The sequence below is a fragment of the Myodes glareolus genome, chromosome 2, assembly GCF_982192425.1.
Source record: "Myodes glareolus chromosome 2, mMyoGla1.1, whole genome shotgun sequence".
NCBI lineage: Eukaryota > Metazoa > Chordata > Mammalia > Rodentia > Cricetidae > Myodes > Myodes glareolus.
The window spans coordinates 50,902,531-50,924,041 of record NC_142027.1 but is presented as its reverse complement, the minus strand read 5'-3'; the positions used below and the strand labels follow the sequence as shown (position 1 = coordinate 50,924,041).

The window sequence follows — 21,511 nt, the reverse complement described above, 5'->3', positions numbered from 1 at the left end:
GCAGAGGTGGTCATGTGGTACTTAAATTGTTTTCCTGGTAGTCTAAATCTTATAAATGCAGCAATTAAACCTGCCTTATTAAAAAACAGCAAAATTGCAATTTTAATTATATTTGCTACATGATAGCCTAAAGGGTTAAACTATACGTGGTGGGTTGAATAGGTATGGCCCCCATAGACTCGTGCTTTAAATTCTTGTCCCATAGGGAGTGGGGCTATTAGAGGGACCTTGTTGGAAGAAGTGTGTCACTGTAGGGGTGGGCTTTGAGGTCTCCTATACTCAACATATGCCCAGTGTAGCGCATAGTGTCTCCTGCGACTCAACGTGTAGAACTCTGAGCTCCTTCTCCAATGCCATGTCTGTCTGCATTTCACCATGTCCCACCAAGGTGATAGTGGACTAAACCTTGAAAACTGTAAGCCACCCCCAATTAAATGTTTTTCTTTGTAAGATTTGCTATGGTAATGGTGTCTCTTTACAGCAATAGAAACCCTAACTAAGACAATATGGATTCCTATATCGTTCCCCTTTTATTATTATTATATTGGCCTTATTGGTTGGCAGAACTGCTCTACCTATTTTTGGCCCAGTCATCCAAACCAGAACCTTGGACAAATCCTCATTTCTCATATCTTCTTTGCCTGTCATGTCTACTGTCATCGAAGTCCCTACCCTTCGCCCACATGGCTCCTTCCGACACTCTACTCTGTCCTTGGGGTTGTGGAGCGGAGTTGTAAAAGTGTCTCCTGGGAGCACAGCTCAGACTTCATTCCTTCTCTGCACGAAGCCATGAGGCGATGTCTCACAGTGTGGTCATGCGGCTCGGCCTGGTGCACATGACCTGGCTACTCCTTCAACCTCAGAACACACACACTTTTGCCATAGTGACCCGAGTGCCAGTGGCGCCACGGTCGGATGCTGGCATTCGCCACACATTGCTAGTCACCTGCTCATCTACTCCTCAGCAGTGGTTGGTACCTTTGTCTACTCCATGAGGAAGCGTGTCAGTCTTTCTGGAATTTTTCTCTTCACTCTATTATTTCCCTGAACCTCTTGGATGTTCATGCCTCTTCTACTTACCCATTGTGTCCTGGGCTTCCTTAAGCATCCAAATTTTGGGGGGGGGGGATGGGAGTCTATTTTCTCCTTTGAGCATACTAAATTTAGTTATGTTCTCTTTACCAGTAAGTTTGTTTTTCTCTAAGAAGTTTTGTAGTTAGTGAAAGAGGTACACGTATACCAATTACGGATAAACTTTCTCACAGTTATTTAGTGAGCAGAGGAAGTATATATACTTACAGTGTCAACCAATGAGGACCTGAGACAACACACCAGTTTCACAGTGGAAGCTGACTCCCAGCGTCTCTCCTTCACAGAAGGAAGTGGAATTATTTTATTTTTTAGATAGGGTCTTTCTATTATGTTGCTCTGGCTGTCCTGGAACTCACCATGTTCTATGCAGGATGGGAGAGCTACCTGCTTCTGCTTCTCGAGTGCTGGAATTAAAGGCGTGTGCCACCACATCAGACTCACAGCAGTGAGTGGGTAGGCTGCTTTAGTGCCATCCTGATGAAGACGCCAGTGTTCTGAACAGCTGCTCTCTATAGTTCATCAGGCGACATTTGGCTTGTCTGTACACTTGACTAAATTAAGGGAGTGAATTGGTAGGAATTAGGGCAAGTCATGATTTTTGATTTACCATTTCTTCTTGGGAGAAATTTGAATTGGTAGACGAGACTCTGTCCTATTTATTGTAGGCCAGAACGCTGCCAGGAGATTATTCTGAATGAACTAAAGCCAGAAATATTTTCAAGGGAAGAATTGAGCAAGCAAGACGTCACCTTAGACTTGCCAGTGACGAAAGACAGGCTCAGTGCTCCACCTGAGTAGCTGGTCCTTCCTGTTCCTCCCTGGCTGGCGTTCCTTCTGTGGTACTCAGGAGTGAAGGGTCTGTGCCATTTGTCAAGGCAAGAGTCTGGTGGAAATACTGGTCAGAAAGTGATATAGGAACAGATATTAATGATTTTCTAGAGTTAAATCGACAAGTGTTGTCTTGGGAAAGTTGAAGTTTTAGCATAATTTTATCATAGCATATCAAGTAGGACTAAAATAACATTGCAGTAAGTTTTTCCATTAGAGCATACCTGAGATCTTTTCATTTGCAGCCGGTTCTCCAATCTGTGTGTCGGACGAAAGAAATTAGGAACTGTCCCTTTAATAAAACACTGTTTACCTAGCCTCTTCCAGTAGGCGTGGCTTAGGAACCTGTGGAGTGAGGTGTGACTTGAGCTGACATTCCGACCAGCTCCTAGGAAAGAGGGCTGGGGCTCGCAACAGGAAGCTACAGCCGAGGCTTCCCACTGTACTCAGCTTGACTTTTCCATGGCAAAGAGCCTCCTAACAGGATAGAAAATTGAAGGAGCGATTTTGCTTAGCTGTTATCAAATTTTTGAAGCTCCACCGTGGATAAAGATTTCACAGAATACTTAGAACACAAAGCTTTCTGGGCCAGAAATTGATCTGCTGACTTTGAGTCCTATCCGATTACTGCCTGGTTCATCTTTATTTTGCTCAAGTATCTGCAGGCTGAGCCCGGAGCCGATCCTTTGCAGGTACGTGGTCAGCTTGCGTGTAACATTTAGATCATATTTTTTTCCCTCAAGGTCCAGCTGCTAAACACTGAAAAAGTTGAGACTCTGAGACTGGGCATGTTTGAACAGTGTGATTGTCAATAGCAATGCTTCCGTGACAGCTGGACAACCTTGCGAAAACAGACCTTTTTAACAAACCAGCGAATTACAACACCATGAATTGAATGAATCTTGTTTTGTTTTCCATTAACCAAGTATGTATTTACATACATACATAATGGATCTAAATGTATGTCGAAATTATCTTGCTAATTAACTCAAATAGCATTTTGTTCTGGGCATTTTACTTGCAAGTTGCATTTCTTTGACAATGTTCACCATCGATTTGTTGTTTGCTTTAGTTTTTATCTTTAGAAATGTCTGTTATTTCAAAAAGTTTTGTGACAGGTTAATAATCGAACAGAGGTGGCTGTCTTCTTTTGGTGATGCTAACCACCCTTTTGTGATGCTGTTTCAAAGATGGAGTCTTTGGAAGACTTAGTTAATTCAAAATATGAATTATTACTATGAAGACAGAGTCCACCCATGAATCTCTGGGGTAGAAGTCAAGTTCCTTTAGGACCAAGGACAGTAGTTCCTTAACTGTCACTTATGGGCCTTTGTCGTTTTTTGACCCTGGATATTCTGCTTCAGACGACTCCATCCGGTAAAGAGATAGTTCTAGTAAATAGTAAACATTACAAATGTTCTATTTTCTGGATGTGTCATTTCGGTTAGAATTTGCCAAACTGAGATTCCCGCTCTGTGTTGATGTGATTGGCTCCAAACAAAGAGGCTCCTCTTTTGGTTGTTGTTGTTTCTTAGCTTGACTCCTTGACTGTAGGGTGAGTATTTCTTGACATTTTGAAATGTGGATGATGACATCTGAATTGCTATAAAGTGTTCTCGTGGCCGGCTGGTCACCTGGGCTTGGCAGACAACAGTTGAAAGCACAGTTTTCATTTTAAGAGCCCCGCTCCATGAAATGTAATGAAGCTCATCCAGTGAAATGAGGACGTGGGGGTGGGGGGAAGGGCCGGGAAGAGGGGAAGGAAGTGGTGTTGGCTATAGGGACTCTCAGGGCTGCATTCAGAGCATTTATACATTTGACCCCGTTAAATACTTTTATAGTCTGCCTCCTAGCTTTAAAATGTTTCTCCAATCAGCTGACAGAGGATTTTCTGGCTTTCTAACAGACCTTACTCCCCATCTTTTCTCAGTTCTCCTTCCCCACATCCATCTTTCCTTCATCTTACCCAGAAGCCCCCTCTCCACTGTGGAGCGTCATCTGGCCACCCTGAGCCTCAGTAATATTTTCTTCCTTTTCTTTTCCCTGTCCCATTGAGTCTACTAGTCCATTAGCACATGAATATATGTGTCTTATTTAATAGTGCGCTATATCACTTCAAATATATTAGAAGTATTTGCTTTGGAGACTTTTTATGCCCTTAGAATCTAGTATCGTAGCGCACATTTCTCTCCCCATAAATAGCTGTGGAATGGATGAAAGATCTTGTTGACAGTTGCTTCAAGTAGCATGCTGGCTTTCTCTTGTCTTGCTTAATCATATAATTAAATGTAATACTTCTAGAATCCAGTCTGTTAGTTACTAGAATATGATATTTTTTGTTTTGCTATACAGCTTAGAGCTTTTTAGACTTGGTGACTAAGTTTTGTTTTGTTTTGTTTTTTTCTTGAGGCAGAGTTTCTCTGTGTAGATCCAGATGTCCTAGAACTTACTCTGTAGACCAGGCTGGCCTCAAACTCACAGAGATCACCTGCCTCTGCTGGGATTAAAGGCATATGCCACCACCGCCTGGCATGATCAAGAATTTTTTTTTAGTGAGTGTGGGGGGGTTGGGGGAGGATGTCCATGGAGTCCAGAAGGGACTAGAATTACAGGTGTTTGTGAGCTGTCTAATGGAGCGAGGGTCTGAACTTTGGCCCTGTGACAGAGCGATCAGCACTCTGATCCACATGGCTGTCTTTGCTGTATTTGGTGATGTTAACTCTGAGGTGCCATCTCTATGCAAGATGGACTTTATTAAAAGTAAATAGTACTCTGAAGATGGATTTCTTGCATTTTCTATTTTGGGGAAATAAAATTTAGAGCTCACTGGTGTATAGAGTTCTAAAAATGCTTAAAATATGCAGATACAATGGTGAGTTAGAGTTGATTCTGGGTTGACATCTAGAACTCTATGTGGTGATCGTAGGTTGTGTGGATTTTAGATAAGTAATTGCCAGAAGTGATAAATAGCTTAACTTTTCTAAAAGGACACTTTAAGCATTTTAGTTCACATGTCCAGTAACTACTCTATTTCCCCACCATTTTTTAAGTGGCATGTGCCTTTTAGTTCTGACTGCTTTGGAGAATAGCTTGAGCCCAAGATGAGCCTGACAACAGGCTAAACCCCATCTCAGGGGGAACGTTGTTTATATCTGTGTATCCATTTCTTGGATCAACTCTTTACTTTCTAAATTTTGTCTGCATGTAGGCCTGTGCACCACTTGTCTGCCTGAGATGACCAGAAGATTCCCTGGAACTGGGGTTGTAGATGGTTGTGAGCCACCACATGGGGGCTGGGAGTCAAACCCAGGTCTTCTAGAGAGCAACCAGTGCCCTTATCCATGGAGCCCTCTCTCCAGCTTTCCTCTAGCAACTCTTAGCAGATGGGCAGAATTAACTTCTCTTTCTTTTTCTTTTCTTTTCTTTTCTTTCTTTCTTTTTTTGTTTGTTTTTGGTTTTTTTGTTTTGTTTTTTTTGTTTTGTTTTTAAGACAAACAGCCCTGGCTACCCTGGAACTAGCTCTTGTAGACCAGGCTGGCCTTGAACTCACAGAGATCTGCCTGTCTCTGCCTCCCTGAGTGCTGGGATTAAAGGTGTGCAACCCCACTGCAATTAACTTTTCTTTTGCAGCACTGGGGATTGAGCTCAGAGCCTTGTGGACGCTACTCAGCTCTGTATCACGAAGCTATGTGCCTAACCCTCATTAACCTATTTGTAAAGAAAACAGACAATATGGGGACAAATAGATCAAAAATTTACCGCAGCCACACTTTGTTCATGCCATCCTTACTTTGACCTTTGTGCTTTAAATTACTATTATGTTATCTGTTGTATTTTCCAATACCCATGCAATGTTTCTCTTATCTTAGAGCCTGACCAGACAGGAGTTCTGGCAACTGCTCCAGCAGAACTATGGCACGGAACTGGGCTTAAATGCTGAAGAAATGGAAAACTTGTCATTATCAATAGAAGAAAATGTGCAGCCAAGGTACAGTGAGGTGACTTAAAATGTCAAGGTGCATTATGAACCCTTAAAATGGAATTATTTTAGGTTCTTCTACTTCTGAGTTTCTATTAATTTATCACTTGGTGTAGTGTGCCTTGTTGGCAGAGTAAGGTTTTAGTTGGGAGAGAGGAGAATCATTGATTATATTGGTAAGCAAAAGTGGACACAAAGGCATTTTGATGCTATGATTCTTAGGATTGACTTAATTTTAGAAATTTTAGAAATCTTTTTTATTAAGGATCTGGAGTAGGAGCTGGTGAGGTCTTGGAGCTTCCAGGAGACACTAGGGCAGTGTAAGGGTTCCGTGACTTCTCCTTGAGGACTCGCTAGCACAGTGACATGTGCTTGACACTCAGTAAACATTGACCACATTAGTGGAAGGAGCCGATGGTGCCGTGGAGACAGAGCAGTGGTAATGCAGGGGCCCTGTGGTGCTACAGTGTGAGAAAGAAATTAGTAAGGAAAAATCATTTTGACATATATTTATTAAGAAGTGTGAACATTTTATAAACTGTACAAATAAAAACGTGCCGTATCCAATGTTGAGACCATAGCAAAAAGATAAAAAATAAAAAAGAAAAGAAAAACCCAAGGGTAATATATTAAAATTTCATAGCAAACATTCTGCTTAGCGAGAGAAGCCAAGACCGAAAGACCAGCTCTTGATGTTTTGGTTCTGAGTCTAGCTGTTAATGACCGAGCCATGTCTCTAGCCCTCCACATCTGGTAATGTAGAAGTGTTGAAAGTCTTAATACATGCACCAATGCTTCCCCTCCCTGGGCAGTCTTCTGTTCTGCTGCTCAAACCTGTACTGTCTCAACTTACATCAATATTTTATCATCTGTTTTCACATGATTGCACATGCATATTTTATTACTTTTCCATAAAGTTCATTTTTTCCCCATTGCACTGATGTCATCATAAAGTTTACTAGTCTTGGGTATCAAAACTGTGTCAAAAATCAGCTTACTAATGCAGAGACTTTGGATTGTAGTCAATAGGATCTGGATTGTGGTTTGTAGCTGAGATAGCTCAGGCAGATCTTTGGGCATTTCTGATGCTCAGTTTAATCATCTATCAGTTAGATTCAGTGGTTTTTCAGTCTCTGTCAACTTGTGAACTTTGTAGTCTCTGAATCAGGAAAGAATAAGAATTTTGAGCAAGTATTTCATACACATTTGAGGTCATCAGTAAAGCTATATTCTCTTCTCCTGGTTACTGTTTTCTAAGAAAACATGTAGCAGGATCCTCATGCCCAATTCCTTCTTGCTCGCTCTTCTTCTGAAAGCAGCAAGTCTGTTTCAAGCCTTTATTTCCTCAGCTCTCCATATTCTTTTTTTAAGTCTCATTATTTTTTTCCCCTCTGTTCCTTTCCTTTCTCTTTTCTTACTTTCATCCTCCTTAGATTTTTGAGATCTCTATACTCACACGAAGGGCTATTTCAAGGATCTATATTTTTTTCTCTCAGACCCCAATGGTGTCCCCCCGATTCTGCCTATCCATGAGTGAGCTGGCAGCAGGTCTACTAACCATTGTTTGGGCAGAATTAAATAAGGCTTGTACTGGATAGTTTTATGTAAACTTGACACAAGCTAAAGTTATCTGAGAAGAGGTATCTTAGTTAGGGTTTCTATTGCTGTGAAGAGACACCATGACGACAACAACTTTTATAAAGGAAAACATCTAATTAGGATTAGCTTGCAGTCTCAGAGATTTAGTCCATTATCATCATGGTGGGGAGCATGGCATCACGCAGGCAGATGTGGTGCTGGAGCAGCTGAGAGTGCTACATTTATAGGCAACAGGAAGTTGACTGATTGTCACACTGAGGGAAACTTGAGCAAAAGAGACCGCAAAGCCTGCCCCCATAGTGACACACTTCTTCCAAGGCCACACCTCCTAATAATGTTACTCCCTTTGGGAATCATTTTTTTTTTATGCCATCACATTCCACTTCCTGGCCCCTGAAAACTTAGAGCCCTCTTGTCAATGCAAACATGTATTCAGTTCAACTTCAAAATTCCCCGTAGTCTATAACAGTCTCAAACTTGTTTCAAGTTCAAAGTCCAAAGTCTTTTCTGAGCTGCATGGCAACCTTTTAACTGTAATCTCCTGTAAAATAAAATTAAAAAAAAACAGATCACATACTTCCAACATGTAATGACACAGGATATATATTACCATTCCAAAATGTAGGGAAAGGAGCATAGTGAGGAAATGCTGGACCAAAGCAAAACCAAAAACCAGCCCGACAAACTCCAAACTGCATCTTCATGTCTGATGGCAAAACACTCTTCAGATCCCCAACTCTGTTTAACTTTGTTGACTGTAACACACTTCTTTCTCTTGGGCTGGTTCCACTCCCTGCTAACAGCTATTCTCACCAGGTATCCCAAACCTCTGGTATCCCTAACATATTGAGTTCTCTAAGGCAATCCAGACTTCAACTTCAGACTTCACACAATGGCCTCTGTAGGCCTCCATTCAGAGACACCCCTGACACATGCCTGGCCTCAGCATCTTTACTTAATGCAAGGGCAAATTCCATAGTTCATTTCTTCTATCCTTAATTTCACAGCCAGAACAACTTGCCAAAGCTGCCAAGTTCTACTGCTTACTGGGGCTGGAGCATGGCCCTATGTTAAATTATATCTTCACTAGTTTTTTGTCCTTTTCTGCCTAAGCTTGGCTGTCCTGAAACTTGCTCTCTAGACCAGGCTGGCTTCAAACTCAGAGATCTGCCTATTTCTGCCTTCTCAGTGCTGGGATTAAAGGTGTGTCCCCCAATACCCAGCTTTAAACTTTTCTTGCATTCTTTTTTACAAAGTTGGAAATTTTAGGTGGGTGGGATCTTGCCCTGAGGTCACCACTGCCTTTATTCCATTTCTTAATCCATTTATCTCTTTGAACACAGAATTTAGGTCTATTATACCTCCTGGTGCTCTTTTTCTCCTCAAAATTTTAATTACAAATCTTTATTAGAATTAACACTAGTAACCACAAAACAGAATCTATACTCTTCCTTTCCCAATGGAATTAATTCAAAATTCTTTACTTTAGCCTCAGGCAGAATCTTTGGACAAGGGCAAAAGCAACCACTTTCTTCACCAAAATATCACAAGAATGATCTCGAGGCAACATACTAAAATTCTTCTCCTCTGAAATCTCTTGAGTGAGCCCTTCATTGTTTAAACTACTCTGAAAACTACTGTCTTTCATGTTCCTACTAGTATAGCCCATTAGGTAGTGCTTAAAGCATTCCACTGCTTAATGCTGTGGAATAATCCTTCTGTCCATTGTGAATATCTGTTACTCTTGTTGATTGATAAAGAACTGATGGCCTGGTAGTCAAGCAGGAAGTATAGGCAGGACAGCCAAACAGAATGCTGGGAGGAGAAAGGGTGGAGTGTGAAGTCACCAGGAGACACAGGGGAAGCAAGACATACTAGAAGACAGGTAAAGCCACGATCCATGTGATAGCACATTTACTAATAGAAATGGGTTAATTTAAGTTGTAAGAGCTAGTTAGTAATATGTCTGAGCTATTGACTGATAATTTGTAATTAACATAAGCCTCTGTGTTGTTACTTGGAATTGGCAGCTGGGAAAGAAAATTCAACCTACACCAAAGTACAAGGTCCTCCAAACAAATACATGGTCAGGCCTATCACAGCAGTACCCCAGTCAAACTGGTACTAACTTCTGTCTTAGGGATTTTATTGCTGTGAAGAGACACTATGACCACAACATCTCTTATTAAAAAAATAAATAAATAAAATAAAACAACAACAAAAACCATTTAATTGGGGTAACTTGCTTACAGTTTCAGAAGTTCAGTCCATTTTCATCATGACAGGAAGCATGGCAGCGTCAGGCAGATGTGGTGCCAGGGCAGCTGAGAGTCCTGCATCTTATGGAAGCAAGAAGTCGACTGTCACACTGAGGGAAACTTGAGCAAAGAGACCTCAAAGCCTGCCCCCACAGTGACACACTTCCTCCAACAAGGCCCCTACTCCTAAAAGTGCCACTTCCTTTGGGGACCATTTTCTTTCAAACCACCACAGCAGGGAACCTCAATTAAGAAAATGGTTCCATAAGATAGTGCTGTATTAAGCATATAGGGTGTTTTCTTAATAGTGATTGATGAAGGAGGGCCCAGTGACATTGTGACTGGTACCATCCATAGAATGGTGGTAGTGGGTTCTAGAAGAAAGCAGTGTGAACCATATGAAGCCATGTGGAGCAAGCAGCACCCCTCCATGGCCTCTGCATCAGCTCCTGTCTCCAGGTTCCTGCCCTTTTTCTGAGTTCCTGTTTTGGCTTCCTTCAGTGATAAACTACAATGTAGAAGTGTAGGCCTAATAAACCCTTGCCAAATTGCTGTGGTCATAAAGTTTCATCACAACAATAAAAATCCTAACTAGGACAGAATGTCATACCTTTCCGTTTTTTAAATTTAACTCTTGGGATGACATTGCGTCAAACTGATACTTTTACTTAACTCTTTGTGTGTACATAATAATTATTACATGGGAATGGTGTTTTATGGTAGATTACAGGAAGTTAGATTCATTATGTTCCTTATTTACACTAGCTGACCGTAAAAGAAATGAAAGCAGCTCTTAGAACATTTGCTGTGGTCTTGGCTCTACAACCCTTGGGAAACTGCATTTTACAACTTATTCCTGGGGTTAGGTAGCCTTGTCTGTAGCAATGGGTGTATTCAGCAGCCAGTAGCCTGAGGAGCACCCCGTAGTAGCCTTAGGGATCTCAACTCAGGTCAAACTGGATCCTCACCACAGAAAAGAATTTTTGGACAAACTGGAGTAAAACAAGTTTATTAAGTAGATAAGGTGATAGGAACTAGTACTTTCTTAGATTTAAGCATGGGAGTGGGGGATGGGCAGAAAGAGACCCACCTTTTAGGAGAAAAGAACACATCTGAAACATAGGTGTGGGCTTCTCAAGACAGCCATGCTTAGTGCATATGTGTGTTCACGGTGCTGCCGCTTTAAAGTTACAATGTTTAAAGGGTATAATTCATTACAAAGCTTAAACATGAACAAAGTTTAAAAGTGAAGTTTTTGAGATAAGTGAGAATATATGAGCTGGCTTCCTTACTTCGCTTAATTTTCTTTTGTAATAGTATAGTGTGACTTTATGTGTGTATTGTTTAGATTTGGGAATGAGAGGAATGTCAGCCCAGTTAACCTCGGGCCATAAACATTCTCATCCTCTCTACCACGGATGGTTTGTTTGAGCATCCTTGTTTGAGATGTCTTTAGGAGAACTATACTGTCTTTGCAGGGAATTTTTTGTCTATTTTTTGAGACAGAATTTATGCAGCCCTGGCTTTCCTGGAACTCAGTAGTTCTATTTACCAGACTGACCCTAAATTCACAAAGATACTTCTTCCTCTGCCTCCTGAGTGCTGGAATTACAGGTGTGTGCCACCACACTTGGCTCTTTGCCAGCAGGTTTTTTTTTAAATATTTATTGAGCTCTACATTTTTCTCTGCTCCCCTCCCTGACTCTCCCCTCCCCTTTCAACCCTCTCCCAAGGTCCCCACGCTCCCAATTTACTCAGGAGATCTTGTCTTTTTCTACTTTCTACTTCCCATGTAGATTACATCTGTGTAAGTCTCTCTTAGTGTTCTCATTGTTGTCTAAGTTCTCTGGGATTGTGGTTTGTAGGCTGGTTTTCTTTACTTTATGTTTAAAAACCACCTATGAGTGAGTACATGTGATAATTGTCTTTCTGTGTCTGGGTTACCTCACTCAAAATAATGTTTTCTAGCTCCATTCATTTTCCTGCAAAATTCAAGATGTTATTTTTTTCTGCTGTGTAGAAATTCATTGTGTAAATGTACCACATTTTCCTTATTCATCCTTCAGTCGAGGGTCATTTAGGTTTTTTCCAGGTTCTGGCTATGACAAACAAAGCTGCTATGAACATAGTTGAGCACATGTCCTTGTGGCACGATTGAGCATTCTTTGGACATATACCCAAAAGTGGTATTTCTGGGTCTTGAGGAAGGTTGTTTCCTAATTTTCTGAGAAATCGCCACACTGATATCCAAAGGAATTGTACCAGCTTGCATTCCTACCTGCAATGCAGAAGTGTTCCATTTTCCCCACAACCTCTCCAGCATAAATTGTCATCAGTGTTTTTGATCTTGGCCATTCTTACAGGTTTAATATGGAATCTCAGAGTTGTTTTGATTTGCATTTCTCTGATGACTAAGGACGTTGAACATTTCTTTAAGTGTCTTTCAGTCATTTTAGATCCCTCTGTTGAGAGTTTTCTGTTTAGGTGTGTACTCCATTTTTTTTTTTATTGGATTGTGTGTTCTTTTGGTGCCCAATTTCTTGAGTTCTTTGTATATTTTGGAGATCAGAACTCTATCTGATGTGGGGTTGGTGAAGATCTTTTCCCATTCTGTAGGTTGTCATTCTATGTTGTTGACCGTGTCCTTTGTTTTACAGAAGCTTTTCAGTTTCAGGAGGTCCCATTTATTAATTGTTTCTCTCAGTGTCTGTGCTGCTGGGGTTATATTTAGGAAGTGGTCTCCTGTGCCAATGCTTCAAGTGTACTTCCCACTTTCTCTTCTATTGTGGCTGGCTTTATGTTGAGGTCTTTGATCCATTTTGACTTGATTTGCCAGCAACTTTGATTTTGTCATTTGTATTGAAGTTTCTTGACTCTCAGCTATGAGGAAATGCATACTAGATCTCAGAGGGAGGGACTTATTTCCCTTCCCACTTTCTTTCACTTTTTTCCCATGACTGACAGGCATTCTATTCAGATGTGAGGTGCTTCTGCCTCCTAGAGGGCCTGGCTACCTCCACAGAAACAAGACTTGTAAGACTGACTTCGGGTACCAAAGCCGTCTTTTTTCCTATGCCTTTGAAGCTCTGGTTTTACAACTTGACCTTAAACAAGTACATGCTACTGACCAGCTACTGCTGGGGCTACTTGTACTTCATTATACTTTTAGTGGTTTCTGAGATATATAGATTTACATAGGAGCATATGTTTTATTTTCAAGAATAAAGTCAACCGGTGTCTCTAAGAGGATCACTTGTCATAATTGGAGCTGGTTACAGCATAACAACCTATTCTTTGTTGAGTTGATTTAGGCCAGCCAAGACCTCAGAGAGAAGCACCAAGGCCTGTGTTCCTGGACATGACCTTCTGCTTCTGTAATGCTGTGTTTCCTACAGAAGTCCAGGAAGAAGCAGTGTGGAAGACTCTGGGGAAAGGGATGAAAAGTCCTCCAAGGCCATCAGCTTTCCACAGGAGTCAGTTAGCCGCGTCTCAGAGACTGAGTCCCTGGATGGAAACTCACCGAAAAGGGTCAGTATATGCTGTTCCCAAAAAACTACACCTGAGACTGATATGTGGTAATCATAACAGGAGAGCCAGCAAAACATGCAATGCATTCAAAGTGTTGGGAAGCTTGGGATGTCCAGCTGCAGCTCTACATTAGGAAGAGTGTACGCTTCTAAGAAGCAGAGGCTATGTGGGGAAAGTATGTGGTGTTCTTCAAAGACGGCTAAGGTGCAGAGCAGCTAGCAGGTCCCTTCCAACATAGAGTAAGACAGTAGTACTGTTAAAAACATAACTAGACACAGCAATCTGTAGCCAGCAGAACTTCCCCACTGTGAAGGAATGCACGTGGTGGAGAAAGTCCGGTTCGGATGGGGAGAGATGGACCTTTGAGCACAGTCGGGTCACAGAGAACCCTTCCTTTTTTCTTTTTAGTAGAAACTCCTTAGGTAGCACATTGAAGGTGGCTGTCCAACTAACGACTGGGCTTCTCAGTTAGCTGGGAGCCTCATTGTTTTTCAAGTATCCTAAGTGTATTAGTTTTAAATTGTATTGAGTTTCCATCACCTGCAGTCATGATTATTACTTTGACTTTTAAAGACGGGCTCTTGCCATGTATCTTAGACTGGCATCAATCCATGAGCCCCTTCCTCGCTCTCCACAGTGCTAGGGCTGTAGGCACTGCCACCCCACCTGGCTCATTATTACTGTTGTTATTGGATACTCAGTGTCCTCTGCCAGTGACAGCCCCTTCAGAGGGCTCCTGTCTTTTTTAAATGGCCAGTAATCTCTTATGCTTTTTGTTTGTTTGTTCGTTCGTTCTTCTGGCATAGCAGTGTGTCCCACGCATTTTCTGCCACAGACATGTCATTTGTGTGATGAACCATTTTCTTGGTGGAGAACATGGTGTTTAGAGACCTCCTTCAACACAGCTTTTCTTGTTTGGGCCTGCAGCTGGTGACGGGTTTTTAGAGCAGGATTGGGGCCTCAGAGATGGCCGCTGTCACTTGCTGATGGCGCGGGTACTAAGTAAGCTAATTACTTAAACTTTGCCTTTGTTGTCTCAATTATAAAGTGAGGGTAGAGACTCATAGGATTTCTAAAATAATGATAAATGAAGCTGGGTAGTGCTGGCACACGCATTTTATCCCAGCACTCCAGCGGCAGGGGCAGGTGGATCTCTATGAGTTCAAGGTCAGCCTGGTCCATAGAGCTAGTTCTATAACAGCCAAGGCTACACAAAGAAACCCTGTCTCGAGACCCCCCCCCAAAAAAAAGAAAAAAAATGAATTGGTAGCTACGAAGGTACTGAGAACATTCATTAAGTAAGCCTGCACGTGGTTAGCAGTGGTTCCTTTTTTTTTCTCAGACCCCTCAGGGTGCACCTAGCATCTCCTCGGGGAAATTGTTGGGGGAACACTGGCATAGAATTTATTCACATGGAACTCCCCTGAGTTCTACACTTGTTTTAGAAAACCATCATACATCTACATCAGCCTACTTTTATAAAACTTTTCCAGGAATAGACACTCAGAGATCTACTCATGCAAGAGGGACGCCATTCTGGACGTTGTCTTTGCATGTGGAACAGTCAGGGAAGGCAACAAGCTGGGGGCTTCCTGCAGCCCCTTCAGCCATTTACCAAAGTCCATCTTTGAGGAGTGGGTTCTCAGGATTCTAGCCTGTCTTTCAGTCCTTCCTACATCCCCTGTCTTCTGTGGCTCCTCTTGGAATACTTAGCCTGCCAGTTCTTGCCTCCAGTTCTGTCACTAAAAGAAGTTGCCTGGGGGCTGGAGAGATGGCTCAGAGGTTAAGAACACTGACTGCTCTTCCAGAGGTCCTGAGTTCAATTCCTAGCAACCACATGGTGGCTCACAACCATCTGTAATGGGGTCTGGTGCCCTCTTCTGGCCAGCAAGCGTACAGATTGAGAGAACACTGTATACATAATAAATAAATAAATATTAAAAAAAAAAGAAGTTGCCTGTTCTCTTCATAGCGAACAGAACGTAGGAGTGCAATGGACCCTGGTTGATGTTCAGCACAGAGGTTTTCAAGCCCTGGGAGCTGGGTCTTTTTCTCAAGGTGCATGATGGTGAGAGTCTCAGGTCTCAGAGGTCAGCAAATGTCTGTATTTCACTTTGTCTTCTGTTTTTACTTTCATACATTGAAAATAACAAAAGTCAGAAGCAACTGTTTTCGAAGTGGAAACATGCTCATTATAAAATTAACATTTCTTACAAAATACAGGAAAATATCTGAAAAGATAAAAACAAGACAAATGCCAACATTTCTTACCTTTCATGTAGGTATGTATAGTCAAGGGTAGCAGTCAGTCTCAACAGAGTGCTGTAAATATTTTTCAAAAAGCAGCATTTCAAGCCTTTACTCTCAGTATTTAATATTAAAGTTCCTACTGTAAGACCTAAGCTTCAAATAAGTTTTTTATTTTTTTAACCAAATTGTTTGTCTTTTAGGTATTAGGAAAAGAAGAGTCCCAGAGTGAGAAACATTTGAAAAAAAGCCTTTCCCTAGCTTCGGAGAAGAGGTTAAGTAGAGTGCCCTCCAAATCTCTGGACTTGAATAAAAATGAGTACTTCTCTCTGGACAAAAGCAGCACTTCAGATTCTGTTGATGAAGGTAAAGAATTCAGATCTCAACAAAATTCCAGACATGTCTTCTAATGTTTACCCTTGTGTTAGGTGTGTGCAGAGTGGGAATTTGATTGTGGCAGCCTCGCACTAAAGAGACCCAGGAAAGGAATGAGTGTGTAGAGAACACAGGAGAACCACTTGTCAAGTCTGGCCCATCTTCATTTATCTCAAAGCCTGGAATTTGAAAGTCTCCACTAGATTGACTTATAATTCCAAGCTTTCTGGAATAGCGAGTCAGGGCACAGTGAGATATCTCAGTGCAAGAAATGTTGCGTTCAACCCCCAGTGTCCATGAGACAGACCCAGCTTTGGTGACCTCGGTGGTGAGGGTCTGTACTCCCAATAACAAAGAGGTGGAGACAGGCAGGTCCTTGGTCTCACCAGCCAGACAACCTAGCCTAATCAGCAAGCTCCAGGACCCGATGAGAGATGAGACCTTGTTTCAAAAAATAAAAGGTGGATGTCTGTTGAGGAACCACACAGAAAGGTGTCCTCTGGACCTCACAGACTCATGCACACATGTGCGCACACACACAAACATACAGGGACATACACACAAACTAAACTTTTATTCAGTAAAAACAGTGAAAAGCAAATCTGTTAACAGAAAGTTTCTATGCTGCTCCTGCAGACTGACCGGGGTAAGACGTTCCCATTGTCAGTGTGTTTAATCTACCTCTGCTTACCCACAGAGAAAGGAGAAGTGGAGAGTTTTGGTTTAAACACATATCGCTAGTTAACTGCACAGAGGTTGGATTGAGGACAAGACCTCAAGTCCTGTGTTCTTTTCACTTAACTAAAGTACTTCCGAAATTATTACTATTATAATTGTTATTGGAGATAGGTTCTCACTGTGTAGTCTTGAGTGGACAGCCTGTAACTTACTTCTAGTGCTGCTGTAGCCAGAGATCCTCCTGCCTCTGCTACTGCTGGGCTTACAGTCATTAGCACTGTTTCCAGGATTTCCCAAATTCTTCTTTCTCTTTCTTCTTTGTAAAAAAGGATACCTGCTGGATGTGGTGGTGTGCACCTGAATCCCAGAACAGTGGAGGCAGGAGAGTCCCTGTGTGTTTGAAGCTAGACTGGTCTACGTAATGAGTTCCAGGAACATAGTGACACCCTGCTTCAAACAAGCATACATCTTAACAAAGGTTCTGCAAGCCTGACTTTATGCTTCTACACACACACACACACACACACACACACACACACACACACTTAAAAGCAAGTAGTCATGGTGGCAAGTACATATTCTGAGATGAATATTAACTTAAATTACTGTGTGGCTTCCAATAGGAAATAAAATATCTAGAAGCAATTCTTTTTATTTAAAAAGATTACTTAGAAGATTATTATTTCAATCTATATCGGTGAAGTTGCGTGCTTTTGATAATTATTAAATTTTAGATTATTTTTTAAAAATATTTTAAAATAACTTTGAAGGCAGACACATGATCGCATTCTCATAATTACTTCTGAACTGTCTCTATAGAATAATCCATTGAATTCTGAATTTTGTTTTGTTTTATTTTTGAGACAGGGTTCTCTGTGTAGCCCTGGCTGTCCTGGAACTAGTTCTGTAGGCCATCACAGAGATCCACTTACCTCTGCCTCCCAAGTGCTGGGATTAAAGGCTTGGGCCAACACCACCTGGTTCAAATTACTTTTAAAGAACATTCTGTAGTAGAATTTTTTTTTTTACAAAGTAAACTGCTAATAATATACTACATGTTTTTTAAAAATAACCTAGTGGAGTCAGTGATGTGGCTCTGCGGACAAAGGTACTTGTCACTAAACCAAATAACTTGAGTTCAGTCCTTGGAACCCACACAATGGAAAGAGAAAACAGACTCCTGCAGACTGTCCTTGGGCCCTACAAGTGTGCAATGGCCCATGTGCCCTCCCACAATAAATAAATAAAATGTGAAAAATAAGTTATTTGGTTTTAGAAGACCAGTAGATTAAGCTAGACTCTCATGATGTTGAATTACCAGAATCTTTGCAGAAAGAAAGGCCTTCTGGGTAGCAAATGTATTGTACTCTGGCTGTATTTTTATTGTATTCTTTATATTGTTGCACGGGCTCAAGAAATAACATCCTCCCTGATATCCCCACAGTAATAAAATTGGGGAAAGAAACAAAGAACAAGTCACAGAGACCATTAACACTGATGGTGGCCAAGTTAGAGGATAATCCACTTACGTGTGCCAGAGGTAAAAAGGCTGCTGAAGGAGCTGGAAATGAGGATGACTTACTCATCAGTCAGGTCAGCCGCTTTCCCCAGAGGAAGAGGGGAGATCAGCCATGGAGCAGCAGAAGCTGCAGAGGGTACCTAGGCGACATAAGACAGGACAGACATGTGCTGGGCCTGCCTGGTATGCCCCTTCCACGCTTACAGATTATATTAGGCAGCATAGGCTGCCATGATAGATACTTCAGTTCCTGTGGCTCAGAGAACAATGCAATTCCTTACAGTTCTTAGGACAAAAGTCATAGGGCAGACCCAGCAGAATTGCGTTCTGGTGAGGCCACTCTAACTGGCTGTGGATAGCTAGCTACCTTCTTGCTCAGGAGGTGGGACAGGAAGAAGAGGGAAGCAGGGAATAGTTGAGAATATAATAACAACAACAAAAAGATGTTTTATGGCAAACTTACCAGCAAACCATGCTCCCTACTCTCTCTAAGTGCTCGTAACCTGTGGTGTGTCATATTATCCAATAGGTTTTATGAGAAGTCTTTCTTGAAAATATGAAGGTCTTTGTCATCAGTACAGTAGGCATGACAGGAAGGATGAGTAGTGAGGCCTTACTAGGCCTCGTGCCACTGCGCTTTAGGATGTGCGGGCGTGAATTAGTCATGCGCTTCCTGACTGAACTTGGGCCTCTGGGAAGATGTAGTCTGGCACCCGGTGGCCAAATAGGCCAGGGACACCAAAGCAGGGACTCATTTTCTCTTTCATTAGTCTGCTCTTAAGACTTATCCTTAAAACATCGCTTCATCTTTGAGTTCCTAGAAAATCAACATTAAAACTCGAAAGCTGTCCACACATCTGCGCATGGGCCCTGGCCACTCTGCGCTCTGTTTTCGTTGCCTCTTCAGAAACTGCCTGATTCGGCAGCGAGCATTTCCATGGTGTTTCCCCTAAAGTGTCCTTAAGGTGTAGCGGTGAGTTTTTCCTACTAGATTATCATTAGGTAATAATTTGGGTGATCCCACTGTTTTCCCTACATGGGTTTCAGATCTCAGGCCCATCAGATCTTTCAGGTGAGCCTGATGATGGCTCTATGTCTGTCTCTTTTCTCGAGGTTGTGACGCAATGGGACATTAGCGGGAGATGGACTAGGAAGAAGTGGGGGAAGGTCAAATGAAGGAGACCAACCCAGGGGGTAGGGGCGGGGCGTTGATAGAGGCTGGGGGGGGAGGGGCGAGGGGGTAGGGGCGTTGATAGAAGCTGGGGGGGGGACACTCTCTTTAAACAAAAGGTCGGGTAGGTTTGTTGTTGCCGTTTGTTGACACAGGGCCTTCTTGTGTAGCCCTGACTGCCCTGAAACTGGTCATAGAGCTCAGGCTAGTCTTGGGCTTCCAGGACCTTCCTGTCCTGTCCTGAGTGCTGGGATTATGCATGCACCACCACGCTGGCTAAAACGGAGCACTTTGATCTGTTTTTGAACAGATAGAAAAATCCCGCCCTGCCTTTCATATCACATTTATGCTGTGATTTAGGGGAAAGAACACGGGATTATTTTGACAGAGATTCTCTCTAGAATCATCCGTTCCTGACAAACCAATTAAAATGAAGCATCACACTGCTGTCTCATGGAGAGAATCAGTGTGCCCTCCCCAGCTCAAACCTTACCTATGTAGGACATGGCTATACATCCTCCAAACAGCTGGCAGTGTGTGTTGTGAGTTTTGGGTTACTGTATTTCCCCTGTATCCACCTGCCCATTTCAAATCATTTTTTTTTCTTTTTTCTTTTGTTGAGGTCTTTGATCCATTTGGATTTGAGTTTTGTGCATGGTGATAGATATGGGTCTATTTTCATTCTTCTTCATGTTGAAATCCAGTTATGCCAGCCCTACTTGTTAAATATGCTTTCTTTTTTTCATTTGATACTTTTTGCTTCTTTGTCAAAAATCAGGTGTTCGAAGATGTGTGGATTGATATCTGGGTCTTCTATTCAGTTTCATTGGTCTTCCTGTCTGTTCTTATGCCAGTACCAGGCTGTTTTCAGTACTGTAGCTCTATAGTAGAGTTTGAAGTCAGGGATTGTGATGCCTCCAGAAGTTCTTTTATTGTACAGGATTGTTTTGGCTATCCTGGGTTTTTTGCTTTTCCATATGAAGCTGAGTATTGTTCTTTCGAGGTCTATGAAGAACTTTGCTGGGTTTTTTGATGGGCATTCATTGAATCTGTATTCCAAATAATTTCTACTGGCTACCTTCAAACTGATACTTTAAAAAATGGTTTAAATGATGTATATGTGTGTTTAAATTTATGTGTCTGTGCATGTAACTGCTGGTGTCCACAGAGGTAAGGGTTCCTTGGATCTCTTGAAGCTGGTTGTGAGTTGCCCAATGTAGGTACTGGGATACAAACTTGCATCCTCTGAAAGAGCAACCTCCTCTCCAGTCCCTTAGCTGATATTTTTGAAGCAGTATTTTTTTTTTTTTTGACAAAAGTGCCCTGCTCCTGAGTTGAGCAGTGCCCTTTCTTCATTTAAAGAACACCACCTGTCAACTTACTGTGCTACACCAGTGTTCTTGGTATTGTTCTTTGGAGAAAATTGAAATGTCAAGAATCTCATAAATGAGCCGGAAAGTGATGGCCCACACCTTTAATCTCAGGACTCGGGAGACAGAGGCAGGTGGATCTCTGAGTTCGAAGTCAGCCTGGTCTACAAGAGCTAGTTCCAGGACAGGTTCCAAAGCTACAGAGAAACCCTGTTGCAAAAAAAAAAAAAAAAAAAAAAATCTCATAAATGAGTTAACCCAAAGCAGAAACAATTCATTTTATGTACTTATTTCCTTGAGAAAATTTCCATGCAGAGTATATTATTTCTGATAATGCTATAGTAAATTGTACTTTTATCAGTCATAATTCAGAACCTAAAACCTAATGTTGCTTAGGAGAAACATGAAAATACTGTATAGAAGAGTGTACATAAGTGTAATCTTTCTGTTTTCAATCTGAATAAGAAACTCACTTTTCAAAGTTATAAAACCGTGCCTCTTAAGAGAAATGACTGTTTCTAGGTGTAAAGAAAATATTAGCTGTGCATTTAACTTTAAAAACCATGTACAGCAAAAGAAAAGTCAGTAGTGATAAGACATCGTACAGAATAGGAGGAAGTCTTTTCCATATCCAACAGCAATTAATATCCAGAAAATATTTAAAAACTAAATAGCCAGAGAGCAAGAGATTCAGTTAATAAATGAACAAATGAACCGAAAACAACTTTTCAAATAAAAACGTACAAATGGCCAATAAATACACATGAAAATCTTCAACGCCTCTTGGGGAAGACTGCATTGATGGGTTGGAGAGGGAGCTCATTTGCCAGAGGGCTTGCCTAGTACATCCCCCCCGCCCCAAGCCCT

The 21,511-nt window shown here is 41.7% G+C and overlaps 1 protein-coding gene across 5 annotated transcripts in view; it reads left to right on the top strand.

Moving 5' to 3' along the window:
- Gramd1c (GRAM domain containing 1C) overlaps positions 1-21,511 on the top strand; it is a 96,229-nt gene that overhangs the window by 53,476 nt on the left and 21,242 nt on the right. For 4 of the 5 annotated variants that reach the window (XM_048422416.3, XM_048422418.3, XM_048422417.3 and 1 more), the window contains 3 exons: positions 5,790-5,908; positions 13,152-13,284; positions 15,735-15,897. In XM_048422416.3, the coding sequence (XP_048278373.3) occupies positions 5,790-5,908; positions 13,152-13,284; positions 15,735-15,897 (415 nt within the window). Of the gene's footprint in view, positions 1-2,284; positions 2,613-5,789; positions 5,909-13,151; positions 13,285-15,734; positions 15,898-21,511 lie in introns of those variants that run through there. The other variant, XM_048422419.3, reaches the window with a different exon arrangement.